This window comes from Mus musculus, chromosome 15 (assembly GCF_000001635.26).
Source record: "Mus musculus strain C57BL/6J chromosome 15, GRCm38.p6 C57BL/6J".
Lineage (NCBI taxonomy): Eukaryota > Metazoa > Chordata > Mammalia > Rodentia > Muridae > Mus > Mus musculus.
The window spans coordinates 7,384,097-7,401,301 of NC_000081.6; the positions used below are offsets into that span (position 1 = coordinate 7,384,097).

The 17,205-nt window shown below is 44.7% G+C and overlaps 1 protein-coding gene across 5 annotated transcripts in view; it reads right to left on the bottom strand.

The window, feature by feature from the left end:
- Nucleotides 1-14,648, bottom strand: part of Egflam (EGF-like, fibronectin type III and laminin G domains) — a 192,625-nt gene extending 177,977 nt beyond the window's left edge. For 2 of the 5 annotated variants that reach the window (NM_178748.6, NM_001289496.1), the window contains exon 1: nt 13,892-14,294. In NM_178748.6, the coding sequence (NP_848863.1) occupies nt 13,892-13,988 (97 nt within the window). In that variant the 5' untranslated portion in view covers nt 13,989-14,294. Of the gene's footprint in view, nt 1-13,891; nt 14,565-14,584 lie in introns of those variants that run through there. The other 3 variants (XM_017316628.2, NM_001289498.1, XM_017316629.2) reach the window with 3 other exon arrangements.
- Nucleotides 14,649-17,205: the final 2,557 nt, after the last annotated feature.

Sequence of the window (17,205 nt, forward strand, 5' to 3'; positions counted from 1 at the left end):
GCTGTGATATAAAATTAAGGCAATGGAATTCTTTCATTTGCATGTTCATGGGCTCCTCAGCTCATTTGCATGCTATGTCAATGTCCTCCAAGTCTGAGGTTGTGTCAATCTGAAAAAAAATAATACCGTCTCTGCTAGTATATAAACCCTATAAAGCATAACTAACATAATTGATGAGCACCATGAGCAGCAAATGTCTAGGCATTTTATAGGCTTACCCAAACAACCTTATTCTAGGTGCGATGATGCTTAAATTTCAGATGAGAAACGTAAAGGATGGAACATGAAGCAGACCTCTGGAATCAGTCAACCGTAAAAGCTGAAGCTAGAATCCAAACGCAGATTTGTCTGATTGGAGTCTCTGTGATTCCCCTGTGTTCCACATACAGGTGGTAATGGAAGTTTATCCATTACACAACCTAATGCTTGCTTGCTTTATTTCACGACGCCAATTAGAAACCCTCAGAACATCACAGGGAAAGCCTTGTCACTTGAGTGCAGAGCCTCGACTTATCCCACTTTGGAAGACTAACAAGTATTGCTTACTACCAAAGAAGGTGGCTACTGAATATTTGAGAGATGGGAAACTTCAAAGCTAGGCAGTCATGAGGGTGGTCCATGGTGCACCAAAAATCTCTCCTATCAGAGACACCCAGAAGATTCAGGGGTTGTCATCAGTACACCAGCCATTGGGGATATGACTGTCAAGACTCCTCAGTCATTCTAGACTGTCCATGGCATGCACATGACCTCTCCAAAGGCAGGATAAAGAGGAAATCTCACTGGTGAAATTCCCCCCAAGCACAATGGACTCACATCTTGCATTTACCTGGGCAGAGATAAGGGACAAATATTCCAATGTCAGATTAATGTAGGGTCAACATTCAACACCAGGAAAGCAAAGAAGTCTATGAGATAGCAAGCCTCCCAGCAGAGCGAGATTTAAGTCAGCTTCCAGAAGTTTCACTGTTATCTTCTCTGTTGGCTACAGATACACCTCTATACTGCAGAGCAATAGGGTTAGACTGTTGGGTAGCTTAGGTTCATGTCGTGGCTATGCCATCTGGCTACTTCTAAGTCATCCTAAGTGGCCTGACTTCCCAGTGGAACAAAGATGACAAAGCCACAATGAATTCATCTTTCCAAAGGTGCTTTGGAAAGTCATTCAAGCAAACCTACGGATTGACTGACAGTGGGATCTATCCACGCTATCTTAGTCCTTATCCAGCAGGCTGCTATGTCTATAAGATTATTGTTATATTTTAAGAAGCATCTCACTGAATAAATTATCTACCATGAAGGATCCTTTCTATGATGAAAGCCAAATAGAAGAGCTTCTAGAGAACTGGTGTGGGGTGGCTGCAGTCTCAATTTGTCTCTTTAGAAAGCCATTCTTTCTTTTCCTTATTATTTTGCCTGAAGAGAACCCTAGAGTTCAACAATCAGGCTTGCTGTCCAGCAAGCCCCAGAGAGCCTCCTGTCTCCAGCTCCTCAATGCTGGGATTGTAAGTGCATGTGTGTAAGCCACTCACTCAGCTTTTAAAACATGGGCTCTGGGTTTAAAATTTCTCATGTTTATGTGACAAGGACTTTATCTTCTGAAGCATCTCCCCAGCCCCCCAAGATATACGCTCCAATTCAGTGGTTCTCAACCTGTGGGTCACGACCCCCAAAGGTTAGCAGAAAAATACAGATATTTACATTTACATTATGATTCATAACTGTAGCAAAATTACAGTTATGAAGAAGCAACATAACAATTTTATGGCTAGGGTCAGCACGACATAAGGTCCTGCATTACGGAATCAGCGTTTGCGAGGTTGAGAATCACTTCTCTAATTCATAGGTGACTTCTATAAAGGGGGTAATTGTACTTCTTGTCAGATGTATGAATGCACAGCCATATATCATTTAGCTTGAAAGGTTCTGGGTTTTGGGGGGTCTAAGGAGACATGGATTGTCCCAAGGGGTAAGAGATTTGCTAGATTTACATAGGCAGATACACAATAACATGAAAGAGGCTCTGAGGAAAATTCATACCCACTCAGCAAAGAGGGAACTCAGAGGGAGGTGGCACATTTTTACGCCACATGAATGGCAGGGAGCCCTGCGCATGCAACTGCAGTCGGGCTTTCTGTGAAGCAGTAACAAGGACAGAAAGGAACCTAGATGAGCAGATTATTTCCATTCTGGAAATCAAACCATCGTAGCTTCAGGAACTGTCAGAGTTCAACCACAGTGCTGGAGCCCTGGTTATTGTAGTTCTCTCTATATTTTGGGCCTTGTTCCGAACTGATCTACATCAACTGGATTGCTTGGCTTTCAGGGTCTTTCCTTATATTGGCTTCTGACAGATGGTAACTGCCATGGGTCAGACATGGTCTGGCCACATGCCCTTTGGTAACATGTCTTGAAATTTAATCACTACTGTGAGGCACTGAGAGGGTGGAAATTTAATCTGAGTAGTGTTTAGAGCTGGGGCCTTTCAGATGTGCTTGGGATTAGGTAAGGTCATTAGGGGGAACATTTATACTTGAATAATAGTTCCTTTATTAACATAGACAGAGACAAGGATACACACACACATTCCCTCCCTTCTTTATGTCTCATGTCCTCTCTGCACCACCTCAGGAGTCTGACCAGCAAGAACATCACCAGGTGCAGCCTTAGGATCATGGGCTAGGAGCCCACATGCATCTCTTTCTTTATAAGCACCCATCCTTGGCTACTTGTTTCTTTATTCATTCTGATAAACGAACAGCACACAAACACTAAGCACTTGCTTTTTAAACAAGGTTGTACGTCACCATGAAAGTTACACTCCAGCTCGAACTCATCCACAGGCGAAAAGGCACCAAAGCTGTAGACGGCCTGCTTCTACAAATTTGATGACACTTGTCTTTGGCCCTTTAAGGAACTTCAAAATAGAGCATCAGCGACAATGACTGCCCTGGGTTCAGGTTCTTCCCATGTACGCAGCTAAAATGCATTTCCTGGGACCCTTGCAATTCAGCTAGGTCTATGTGACTGTGGCCTGCTCTGACACAGAAAGCCCCTCCCACTCTCCTTCCTGCTGTTCACCTCCCTCCTTGTAGGTCTGTGCTGAAGACCGTACCATGACAAGATGGAGATACTAAACGAAGGATGGTAAGATCACCACACACAAGGGAGTCATCCAGAGGAAACACCCAATCAGAAACACAGACATTGGGCTGTGAATAAATGGAAAGTAAATGTTGTATGAGGTTAACAAACTTTGAAGCTGTTTATCCAGCAGCTGATGTTAATTGACCAGATTAACACAAGCACTTGTTGGTATGTGCTGCGACACATGACTATTCTTTATTTGTTTTGTTTTGTTTATTTCAAGACATGGCTTCTCTTTGCCTTTTTGAGACAAGGTTTCTCTGTGTAGCCTTGGCTGTCCTGGAATTCACTCTGTAGACCAGGCTGATCTTAAACTCACAGAGATGGGCCAGTCTCTGCCTCCACAGTGCTAGGATTAAAGGTGGGCACCAGTAGGGCCCTTTGACGCATCGCTGTTATAAGGGCAGGATGAACCAACCGGAAGCAGAGAAATGAGCTTGCCATCACATGAAGAAAGCACTGCACTGGACTTGCTGGATTCTTACTCTATCTGTGCAAAATTAGAGGGACCCATGCAAACTTTTTAGCCAATTATATATTCACTAGGGAAAACACAGCTAACCCTGCTTAACAAATCCTGTAGTGTGAATTTGGGTCTGTTGCTGTGTTGTTTTTTGTTTTGTTTTGTTTTTGAGACAGTCTCACTACGTGGCAGCCCACTGTGGCCTGGGATTTACAAGCTTACTGCTTTCACTGCCCAGTTCCTAGGACACAGACAGGCACCACCACACACACAGTTTCTTGTGTAAATTTACCTCATATCATATATTTCTGCAGCTGCCTTCGAGAATGGACTTCACATTAAAATTGCTCAAATGATAACTAATCAGCCCAGGGAACATAGATGACTGCCTAGGGCACAGGTAATGCCCCACATTTAACCATGCTATGACCCTGTCACCAAGAGGTAAAAAGACACAAACTCGTAGGCTAGAGTGTTGCCTTCCTCCTTGCATTTGTGCAAGCGTCGTCTGAACTCCCCTAGGGTAGAGACTCAAGCAATCCAGACTGCTGCTGTTAATATGGAAGTATTTAAAGATAAACCACAGACAAGTAACAGGCTCCTAATTCACAGCCACCGGCCATCTTATTTATTTCTCTGCTCACTCTAAGGATTTTGAGCAAAGGATCATGGGACCTATTCCTAAGTGTAAGATTAGATCAATAAAATTAGCCATCTGTCCAAGGAAGGCTTTAAACGCAGGTTATATTTAAGTATTATGTTCTCAACTGCCCAGATGTTACAGAGAAGTGCCTGCTGATATGACTCCTTTTGCACAAAGTAAACTGTTAAAAGGCTAATATAAACTTATTGCACCAAGAAAAATAAATAGCATTAATGTTGTATTAAAACTGAATCAGGATTTGGGGGTGCCTTGTCAGCAAAAAAAAGCCGCAAGTGTTAAATTTTAAATGGTTCAGTATTTGCAGAGTCAGATAAGAAACCCATCTCAAGTGTCATTAGGAGAGTGAGAAGAGAGAGTTGGAAATAAATGGAGATTCGAGCAGAGCCATGGGAAGGGCAGCTTTGCTAGGTCTGGCTGGTGAAGGTACCAGTAGTTAGCATGATCACTCTCAGCTGAAGCAGGCAGATTTCCTTCATCCAAATTCATTCAGAGCAGGAAGGGTTATTTATGCTTTGCACATATATGCTTTTTCAGATTGGGAAATATCTGCATATATGTAATGATGCTTGCTGAAGAGTGAGACCAGCCAAGCCAAAACACAAAACACATTTATGTTTCACAGAGCCTTCACCCATAGAGCCTAAAGGTCGTCTGTGGGCTACTCTAAATAATTTTGTGCGTGAAGCTAAGTTTTACGTATCAAGTCATCCATGAGTTTTTCCACAGGAGGCATCATGATGGTGCTTAAAAACATTTTGGGTTTAGAGTTTCAGAGTTTGGATTCTGGATGTGCAACCTGGAATATCTTATCCGTGTGCAGTACCTCGGCTCTCTCAAAACCTGGAATATCTTATCCGTATGCAGTACCTCGGCTCTCTCAAAGCACTGCTCTGCTTCACTTGCTTAGATTTTCAAAGTAGCAGCGAGTGGGGTTACCTAGGGGAAGAGGGATATATATATATATATATATATATATACACACACATATATATACATATATATATACACATATATATATTCAAATATTATCCCCTTTCCTAGTTTTCCCTCAGAAAACCCCCTCTTCCCTCCCCCGTCCCTCTGCTCACCAACCCACTCACTCCTGCTTCCTGGCCCTGACATTCCCCTACACTGGGGCATAGAACATTCACAGGACCAAGGGCCTAAGAGAGGGCTTCTTATAGCCAAGGAAATAGAAGAATCATTACAGGAAGTTCACCGAGCCTGGCCTGTCTCTCTGTGTCACCACTAACCCACACATAAGACCTAAGCTATTTCTTAGTACCTGGCTACATTCAAACTTGGGCTGACTCCCTGTCATAGATCAAGTGTGAGAACATTCTTTCAGAAACAGCTTCGCTTCTCCTAATCCTGTACAACTTCACTCGAAATAGTTACCAGGAAAAACTCAAGCACGGCCACAAGGGTTATACTCTTGTACAGAGGTAATTCACTCAAAGAAAACACAAGTACTTGTCAGCCTCATTTACCAAGCATAAAATCAAGGTGTGTGGCTGAGCAAATTTTTGATTCATAAATTAACTTACTTATAAAACATCAGAAATGTTTATGTCATTACAAATTAAATCACACGCAATGATGCATTGACATGTCTGGGAAAGGATAAAAAGAAATGAAATCATAAGCGCTTGTGTGGATGCCGGTAAATATATTTGTATACATACTCTTTCAGGATTTTCCTTCTAATCCAGATTAACAGTTTCTACAAGTTTGCCTGAAGCACCAGTCAGTCAGTCCTATGGAATATACACTACCTCATTAGTCCTCTGAGGAAGCCTATAAAGTTAGCACTTACCTTAACATTGTTACTTTTTGGAAACTTACATAGAACGTGCATAGCTTACACAAATTTCCAAATGTCACCAAATAACCAATGGGAAAACTCAGAGCTTGGGCTCAAATTGGTCGGATATTCAAGTGTGTACACGCCTACTCAGCCAGGAGCCACCCTTGCAAGCTAAATGAACCAGCTTCATGGAGGTGAGAGAAAAACGGAGGGTGGGGGTTGACTATGTAGAGCAGGGTGTGGCTGTTAGTCTTTCTCAGGTCTATTCGAAGCCATCCCTCAGCAGACAAGCAGGAAAAGAAGGCATGGGTGGTTTGGCTCCAGAAAGGTGTCTTTCAGGCACCGTAAGTCCACAAGTGGCTCAGGAGACTGCTGAAGCAGGAGGAGGAGTACCCTGTCAGAGTTAACCTGTCTGTCAAGCCTGTCTCTTAAAGGTAATTACAACAACAGCAATCAAAGAAGAAAGAAGATAACAAATCCCCAAGCCAACCTCCAGAAATCCCAGTGAGTCTGTACCCGGTTGCCTAATTAAATTGCAACTGCCCAAATGCTGCTAGCAAGCTCGCACAGTTTGATGTGGAAAAGACAAATACTGTGGGTGTAGCAGGATAGAGGTATGAAGAAGGGGAGGCAGTGGAGCCCAAATTCTCCATGTGTAGACTGTGAGTCACCTGTTGTCAACTCTCCTGGAGTTCTTGTCTTAAAGTTGGATGCCTGGGATGTACTCTAAAAATTCTTTCTGCATAGTTGAAGACCTCTGTACCTGCCTGCCCAGAGCCTGAGACCTGTTCCACCAAGCTCTGGAAGTATGCTCTCTGCTGGCCGTTTATGTTGTTTTTCCACGTGAGACTCACCTCTTCAACCAATCGTTCAGCATGAAGACAGCATCCCTTGGTTTATCTCAGGACAAAGAAACCAGATTTTGGGTCCTTCTTCAGAAGAGAGGTCTATACTAATGAACTCAAAACTAGCTTTGAGGAGTTTTACCTACAGCCTGTGCCTTAGGTTCTGCTAGCTATATTTCTTCAATTCCCAACCCCCTCTTTCTTTTCTGACAGAATGTATAGGTGATTCCTAGTATATGCAGCCTGACATTTGGTGTTCATTAAGAAGCAAAGGCTTCGCTATCTCAGTCAGCTGCCATCGAGATGTCATGATGCAGCGGTGGTGGCATATACTTAGGGCCACAGAAGTTGGGAGGTAGAGGAAGCCTGAGATGCCAGAGACCTATTCTCACTGAACCAACCAACCAACCAAAAGCATATGATAGCATTGATGGAATATACTAGAAAGCCACTTAACCTCAGTAAGTGGGGTATGGAAATACAAAACATCCACAGGACAGACCATGTGGCGAGTGAGTGAAGCCCATCATAACCTCAGACATATCGGACTTGACTTTCATAAATCCAGATTGGAATCACTGAATGCTTTCAGACCATATTACCACACCAAGGGCACCAGAACAGAAGAAAAAAAAACTACAGACTACTATCTCCCCCAAAGAATTCTAAGGTTATTAAACTCTTAGCCCCGGGGATGGAGATGTATATTGTTTCGGTCCAAGTCACTCTTCCTCGGGGAAAGTACTGCCTTGCATCAAATCACATCTAACCCTGACCTTGTTTTCTCTCCTTTGTTTTGATCACAGTGATGGAGGAAGAGTTAAAGACAGAAGAAAAAACCAAATAGAAAGAAGTGTTTCTCTGTGTTATTAGACATGATAAAGACATTCACGGAAAGGGAGGAGACCAGATGCAGTGCAGAGTCAGAGGGTTCTTCTGCCATGATCCGTGAAGTTCATGGAGCATTGCCAGCTTACCACTGCTAGATACCATACATGCATGTGAGCACACACATGTGTGCATATGATGTATCCCTGTATGGTGCTATCTATCTATTATCCATCTACCTAGACACAGAGAGAAAGGGGAGAGGCTCCCATGCACCAGTACAACCTCACCGTGATGGAATAGAGTTGGCTAGTAAAAAAAAAGGAAATGGGGGGGGGAATCCAGAAAAGACAAGACCCCCACATACAAATCACATAGAAAAGGTCTATAATATGAATTCTAAGTAAGAATATTACAATCCCCTGAGAGCTTGATGAGGGTGACAATTGAGAAGTTGGCTAGATGATCGCCAATGTGTTAGCCTTCTGTTGTCACCCAGCAGCTGCAGAAACCACCTAAAGGGACCTGTATTCTTCATCTTCCAGCAACAAGGTAGCTGCCAGCGAGCTAACTCTACTCTTCTAGAACTTTGGTTTTCTTGCTTGATATATATATATCTTCATTTTAATCTAATTATGTGGATGAGAAATATGGAGGCAATGGAAAGAAAAAAGACTGTGAGCCTGTGCTACATTAAAAATGACTGTGGAGAAAGTCAGTCCCTCCAGGAAATCTTTGAACTCTGGACCCTGCTTTACCTTCTCCCACTGGCCTTGGGACCTCAGGCAAAAAGGATAGGTCACAGAGGAAAAGAAGGACACATACACACACACACACACACACACACACACCCCACACACACACACTCACTACTCTACCTCATGCAAAAAAGTGGCTCAAAACAATTTGTCAAATTAAATGGAAATTTAAAATCTTCTAGAAAAGGAAGAACATTTTTGTAGTCATGGGTAGAATTGTCTTAAAAAGAAAAATCACTAAAAAGAGATAAATCGGGTATGTTCAAGATCTTTTAATTTTCTTTTTGAAAGATACCATTAAGAAAACAAAGGAAAGGGCTGAAGAGATAGCTTAGTCAGGGAAGTGTTTGCCTCAAAAGCACGAAGACCCTAATTCAATCTCTGGAACCCATGGCAAACTTCTGGCCATGGTGACATAGACTAGTAATCTCAATGTTGGGGAAAGAAGACAGGGGGGCCCTTAAGGCTCATTGGCCAGCAAGTCCAGACTAATTAGTTAGCTCCAGGCCAATCTGAGACCTTTGTCAAAGGAGGTGGATAAATTTAAAAGAGTAACATTTTGAGGTTGTCTTCTGACCTATATGTGTACTCACTGCCACACACCTTAGCGCGCACACACACACACACACACACACACACACACACACAGCCAGTAAAATGAGCAAATTGCATCTAGGAAGCCGATGCTTTCAAAGCACATATCTAATAAAGAGCTGCATTCGAAATGTACAAAAAAAATTTTAAAATTCAGTAAGAAAACAAACATCTCTCTTTTTTTTCTTCAGAAGAAGTCAAAAGATTCAAAGAAACTTGAGAGGCAAATGACACATTGAAAAAAAAGTTCAATATCATTTGTCATGAAGGAAACAAAAAATTAAAACTATGATGAGATATATCATTATACATCCATTAGAAGCCTTAAACTAAACAAGAACAAAGAAACAGAGAAATGACAAAGAAATGGTTGGCTTTAATTTCCAACTTGACACAACTAGGACGGCCCAGGGAAAGAGTATCAATCGGTAGGGGATTGTCAGCATTGATTTGGCCTGTGGTAATTGTCTTAAGGTGACTGATGAGGGAAGGCCCACTGTGGGCAGCACCATTCTCTACTCAGGGGGATCATGACCACATAACAGCAGTGAAATCATTGAGCACAAGCCAGCCAGCAAGCAAGCGAGCTCTCATGTATTTACTTCTCTGCTCTTGACTGGATGTGACACAAGAGGCTGCTTCAAATTCCTGTCACTTCCAGTGATGGATTCCAACATGGAATTGTGAACTAAGCCCGTCTTCCCATAGGTTTCTTTTTGTCACTCAGGTTTTGGTTTTAACATTTTTTTTGTTTGTTTGTTTCTTCACAGCTACAGAGATGAAAGGAAAACATGTACCAAATGCCTTGGGGAATCCAGGATGAGTAGAACTTCCATACATTGCTCCTAGGAATGTGAAATAGTACAACCATTCTGAGAAACAATTCAGTGCTTTCTTGGAAAGTTCCAACTACCGGAAGAAATGATCCTCACTGTATTCCTTACCAAGAGAAGTAAAAGTATATCCACACAGAGGCATGTATAGAGCTGCGTGTAGCAGCCCCGTTCACCACAGCCTGAAGCTGAAAACACCTAAAGAGCCAGGGAACCGTTAAACACACTTCGGTCATCTAAGATCTATACAGAGGACACTACTAACCAATAACAAAGGGGGAAAAACCGCTAAGTGCCACGATACATGGGTTCATCCTGAAAGTGTTGTGCTGGATGTGAGAAGGCACACACAAACTATGAGAGATTCTCGAAGATTCAAAAGTATAGGGTCAGAAATCAGATCACCAGCTGCCAGGGGCTGTAACAGGGTAGATCTTCTATTATGAAACACAAGATTATATTCTCAAGTAAAGAAAACTGTCCATTTCTTTCAATACAAACATCTGCAAGAGGGGAATTAGCCCCTAGGCAGGGGGAACACAGGCCCCTTAGGTGGTTACTGCTAGCTGAGGCCCAGAAGCTGAGGGTGTCCGCACTGATAGTGTTTGTTAGAACTTATCAAGTAATCACTGAAAAGGAAGACTTTTCATAAACGTCTTCATTTCAATAAAGCTACCTAGAAAAGACCCATAATGAAGGCCAGGTTGACAGATCTCTCTGTGGACTACAGATGGCTTCTTTCCCTCCTGTCCACAGTTGTTGAAATTTTCCCTCCCTTCGCTCTGGAATCCCTGCTGTGAGCCAGAAGCAAGAGGCTAACTGGTATTGGGGACAGGGGCGTCTTCACTCTAGCCCAGCTCAGCTTTTGACCTTAACTTAAATCACTAAGTCCCTCTCAATCCCTCAATCCCGTTGCAAAGTGAAGAGTTTGCACTTGCTTCCAGTTTGTGGAGAACAGGAACAAAACTTGTCCAAGCCACTGTTTCCACAGAGTGGAGGCCTGCAGAGGTGTTCCCCCAACATTAATCCCCACGAGTCTAACAAAGAAAGTAAGCAGTTCTTCATTACTCGGTAAAGCTACATACACTATTTATGGATGAGGTCAGGGGAGAGTAGGTTCTTGTGCCCCACATCAGTAGACTAGGTACTTTTTTGTTTGGAGGTGACATGGGTCTCCTATACAAAATAACAAGGGGAGGCCCTCGACCTAGGTTACAGGGTTCTCTGTCCCTGGGGAACTCAACCTTGAAAACACTCAAGGCTACATAGTTCTGCAAACGAGACAGCTCAGGAGTGGGATTTTTGTGCCAAATACCAGAGCCTAAATTCCCATTCCACCATTTAACCTCTGTGTGGCCTCTGGTAAGATATTGGGCTCCACTAAGCCAGGGTTTCCCCCTTAGTAAAACAAAGAAACAGGCAGCATGCAGCCCACAAGGCTGCTGGCTTGATTAAAAGAATCAGTATGTGTCAAGTTCCCAGAACAGTGTAAGGAGCACTTAATTAACGCCGGGTACTATTATTTAATTTGACTTCATTTGAACACTGCTGTGGCAACGCTTGCGAGTCCTGACAGATGTGGAGCTTTCTTTCCCAATGCTCAGTGCCAGAGGTGCTGCACCTTGGGGTGAGGGGCCAGGTGTTCTTTTTTTTACCTCTTTCTAAAAGAAGGGATAGAGCCTTTGGGTTAATTGGAATCCAAGACTTTGAAACTAAACTGTACTTATCAAAAGTCGATTGTGCAGAGTAAGGAGGAATAGATAAACAGGACACACTGCTTTGCAATGACTGTGTGGTGGCCATACCACCTTCAAAGTACTGCACACAAGCCAATTTCTATCAGGGTGGAAACAAGGTACAAAGTCCCTCCCATATGGACTGGAGTGGGACTTGCAGGTGTCTGGGGAAGATTACAAATGAGCTCCTTGCTGTTCGCATCAGAGCCAACTGGGGCAGTTTTTAATCTGGACCAATTTTACGGATCAAAAAACTAGTCTTTCCATGGGATGTAAATGAGCCCACAAGGAAAATTTGCCCTGAAGTTTATGAAGTAGCTGTCATATTCATCCAAACAGCTTTCCAACCTAAAATCCATTGTCTGGATAAAATTATGAAGTAACTTTAAAAAAAATAAAAAGCCTTTCTTAGGCTAAAGATGGTCTAAATAGTCCTTCTACTTTGATGAGGCCAAAAACATCTAAAAGCAAGTTTTCAAAATCACTGCTCCCAACCACCCATCCCAATACTTCAAGTAAAGGCAAAGAAAGCAACAGGAGCTATTGTTGATGTGAATATCTGAACAAGATGCTGAGTGGACCAGGCAGAAATGTTTTTAAAGAGGAAGGACCAAAAACAATACAAAATGAAGAGGCAAATGGGGGAAAACATGTATGCAATTATATACAGCAGGTTTTACATCCTGCTTCAATGGATTGAAGTCTACCCTCAAAGAACCCTGCATATGTCACACAGGCTAAGAGCCACAGACGTATGCATGTGCTATTCAAACGTGGTTAGATGGTTTCGTGTGCAGAAACCTACAGAGGGCCAGCGACCATAGTATGGTTTTCTTGAGCAAGAAAGTTCAAAGGCTCCTATGATTGAGATTCTGGAAGGTGTATGAAGATGCAAGAAGACAGTTTAATATGATTCTACCTTGGGTGGCTGCCGTTGTCTCCCCAGTGAACTGGACAGTGTGCTGACAGATTCGTTCTGAATCTGAATGTGTTGTGGAAGCTGAGAACGGTCCTCAGTGTTAAATCAGGTAAGGGGACACAGATGATCACAGACAGAGCCTGAAGACTGAGATATCTCCTAGGATCGAAGGCAACCGCCCCAAACTCCAGACTGATCCTGGAGCAGTAAGACATATTTGAACATGCAGATGGGAACCTGCCAAGATTATTTTCTTTGCACTCTGATAAATTTTCCTGGTTTGCTTCCTTCTTGTAGAAACATTTGGGAGGGCAGACTCCACTTTCTTGTAGAAACATTTGGGAGGGCAGACTCCACTTTCTGTGAGTTTTGCAGGCTGAATTAAAATAATTAGATTGTTTTCCATTGTTCAGAAGACATAATTAATCCCATAAGACAACCCCACTTGTAAAGTAAGCTAAGAAAAAGCAGATTTTTTTTTCACAATTCTAAATATGGTCCGGGCCAACAAAGAATAAAAATCGTTACCCAGAAGCAACGCTAGGAACTTTATTATTTAAACTGTTCCACTTTCCCTCATGACACAGCCAAATCAATGTTGATAAAAACATACTTTTTACCTAGAAGAAATGTGAGTTTTTGTGGTGTTGCCTTCTCTCTGATCCTTTGTACTAGCTAGCCTACAGTGCATATATATCTTTGTTTGGACAGCAGTGCTAAGACAGGAGTTCTAAAAGAGATCAGGTTAACCCACTGTGGGCTGCTTTCTGCACAAACAGCCCGGGGCTGCAAGAGAATCCCAACAACAGAGAAAGTGCAGGTCCGTACCCAGTGCTTAGACAGGACCAGAGCCAGGAAAGGGGGCTCCCAGCAAACCTTCAGACACTCAACAGGAAATGGCTGGGCTCTAGGCAGTATGAGTCCAATAAGATGTTCAAAGAAGCAGGAGGAGCTGTTGAAAGTCCTCTGCGCTCTCTCAGTCCTGTGTAACCGAGACAGAGCTATAGCTGCCCGCCCACCCCCCCAACCCCCAACTTTTCGCAGTCCGTGGTTCCACACAGAACCCACCACCTCCTAGCTCTGGAAAACAAATCGTTTCTTTTAACAAACAATATCCTTGGGACTGCCTGGGCTGGGGGAGGGCGAGGCTCGTGCCTCGGCTGAGCTCTGCGCAGAGGCTAGGCAGGCTGAGCCCACGCTGGTGAGCAGAGAGCGGCTGCCTGCTCTGCGAACCCCACCAAAGGCCGGGACCGGGGTGCTCCGGGCACCCCGGCTCCGGGCGCACTGAGTGCTTTACCTGATTTTCGCAGAGCCGTTCGGAGTGACACAGCGCCGGGTGGGAGGCTGCAGGCCAGGAGCAAGAAATGGAGCGAGAAGGTTGAGATTAAATCCATCTCACCAACGGCGTCTGCAAAGTTTCCCCAAGTCCCGGGCGCGCAGGGAAAGGGCGTCTCCTGGGGGACGCGGGGAACGCCAGTGACGCGAGGATGAGAAGGTGGGAGACCCAGGGAGCTGAACCAGGAGCCACTCGGGAGTCCGAGGAGGCAAGGCAGCAGTTGGGAAGCTGGCGTGCTTGAGCGGAGCGGGCTCGCAGCGGCAAGGCTTTTCGGGGCTGGGGAGTGGACGCTGAGAGCCGAGGGGAGGGACGCACTGGCCGCCGGAGGGAGGGCGGCTCGACCCGCAGGAGATGGAATTACAATCTAGTGGAAGAACGAGGGGCAGGGTCTGAATCAATTCACTCCGCGCCCACCTCCGGCGCCGACAGCCCCCAGCTCAGCCCTTCCCCGCGGGTGACCTAGATTGGGGGCCGGGGTGGGACCGACTTCGACACTCGCCCGGTGTTCCTTGACTCAGACTGCGGGCCCAGGGTCCTCGGCTGGATCCTAACCCTTAACTTTTGGTTTGGTGCTTCGGTTTCGCTGGCTGGACCTTTCTTCCCCCATACCCCTCTAGGTGGCTTGCTCCCAGTTTAAACCACTTTTCCTAATACCTCAAAGGTTTCTCTACTCTGTAGAGCACTCTTGGAAGAAGCGCAAGGGAGGGGCTGTAATTTTCAAGCAGGGAGGAGGAGGGCGGGGCTGGCCAAGTCTTGGGTGCTAAGAAGATAAATGGGATTTAAGGCGCACAGATGGAGAGCTGAGGCTAGGCCACTCAGAGGCAAAGGCCAAATGAAGATTAGGGACTGGTGCCTGGGGGCCAGGTCCCCTTCTGGTGGTGGGTGGCAACTTTAGACACCCCCCCTCCCCCGAAAAAGAGAAAAAAGTCCAGGTTATTGTGGCAAAGTCTAACTTCTTTGGGGCTGAGAAGGTCCTCTATAAAGGGAGCGCTTGCGGCCAGGCCGGGACTGGGGAGTAGGGGCAATGCGGGAGCCAGCATTTAGCTCCCTAGCTGAGGAAAGACCCCCTCCCTTCCCAAGAGATCTGTGCAGCTGGCTGGAGTTTACAGTACTGCCCCAAAGGGTGTGAGCTCCCGAGCAAACTGGCTTTCTGACCCCAAGCCTTCGTGAAAACAGATACAATAAATAATCTAAAAGGAAAACGAGCCCTCGCCAGAATCCTGGAAAAGATCAAAGGCCCTAGGAAGTGCCCCGCAGATAGAAACTGTGGTCACTGGCAAACGTCTGAGGGTGATCGCCACGCCCCACCTGGCAGAGCAGCTTCCTGGCCCCTTGTTAATCTTCCATTAGGAGAGCTGAGTGTTGTCCTGTGATTTCTACCCTGGATCTTTCCCCTACCCCCACCCCCACCCATGAACCTAGTCCTGTTAGCAAGGTTGGAATATAGTTCCTTACACGTTGGTATTTTCAGGTGTGTAATTGTTCCATAAATAAATTCAAAGTCCTCTACAACTTGAGTAGCTGAAGTCTGAGTCCAGGGCCACTGGAGTTTCTTAAACCAAACTAGTGCAGGAACGTCCAGACGGCACTACATTTATGAGGTGAAAACACGTAGGGAAACCAGGCAAGGTGACTCTGCAGAGATATGCTCTGTTACACTACATTAGACCCATAGGATCACTGAGGCCACTAAAGGTCATCCTTGCTGCCCCCATGACACACAGGAATCTACTTTGAGTTGCCTTGGCACGGCATGCCACCCCCGTTCTGGATCAGACAGCTCCTATAAATACTGACTTTTGACACTGAAGGTCTTGGCGTGTACTGAAGGAAGCCAGTGCCCTAATGCAGAATCGTCCCTCATTGTTTTTCACTTTCTCACTTAAAAATGTCTCCCTGTCATGGCATTGGGTCAGAGGCTGAGCCAGTCATTGGTTAGAGCCCCACCCCTGATACTATATTCTACCATACAGGTGCCTAGCATAACTAGTGCTCTCTGGTGCACCAATTTCAGTAAATAGTAACCATGAGTGTAAGACTAACATCGGTATGATGTCTCCTGGGTACAGGACCCTCTCTAAGGTGCCTTTAATTCCCATAGCAACCACACCAAGAAGGTACATTGTTAGCATTATCCCCATTTCACAGCCAAGGAGACTGAATCAGGGGAAGGCTGCATAACCCACCCAAACTCATGCACCCCCCCTCCCCCACAAAGTGCAGAACTAACAAGAAATTCAGACCTTCTACTTCCAGAGCGGAGAGTTCCAGAGCTCCAAGGGATACGTTGGAGAGCAACTCCAACTGGAGACTGGGGAGTTTCACCTCAGGCTCTGCTTGGACATGTATTCCCCAAATGAATGGATGGCAGCCATAACAAAATTTTCATGGGAGGGTGGTAGTGGTTTGCAATTTATTTTGTTTTACTTTTCTAGGCAGAGCTTCACTACTGGAAGTCACTGCCTAGGCCACTGTGCTCTGGAAATTAAAATCTTCCTTCTTTAGCCTTCCCAAGAGCTGGAATAATGACAGTTTGTGCCACCGGGTCTAGCTCTATTTTTAATTTTATATTAGCTAATGAACAGCACCATGGAATTCCATCATCCCTCCATACGCCGCCACCCAGTGTTGTGTCTTTTTAAGACCTGTTTGCTAATTTTGCAAACATGGGTTTTAGCATACTGGCTCTCTGCTAGACAGGAGCTGACAGCTGTCTCTTCCTAACCAACCATGTTCCAGATAGTCATAGCTGACTGAGAAAACAGGTCTTCTTTTCCCAAAGGTCCTTCCTTGTTTCTTTCTTGAAGGCCCCACCTTTAAGTCATGTTTTATTTCTGAGGCCCCTACAAACTCTGGGTGCTGGGGCCACAGACCTAAAACTTTCTTTGGGAATTCAACTGTTACAAACATAAGATGAGCTTTAGAAGGAACACATCCCTTTCCTTTGCAATTACAATCACATTCCTCAAGGTTCCACTCCTTCCAGCTTGACAAACAGCTCACAGCCCTTGTAAATCAGGCTAAAGACAAATGAGACACTTGACTTTCACCCTTTTCATGCTTTCAGGGGCAGGAAGAGGGGGTGGGAACTAACAGTGGCAAAATTTACTTTGAATGTTTTGTTTTGTTTTTTAAAAAGTGTTTAAATTCTCTGGTGATTTAAACTCAATTAATGGTATCACCCGCAGGCGAATGGCCTTGCCTACCTTGCTCAGTATCATGGGATGAAGATACTGACTTCTGCCCCATGAATAGTTGCAAAGATAAGAAAGGGA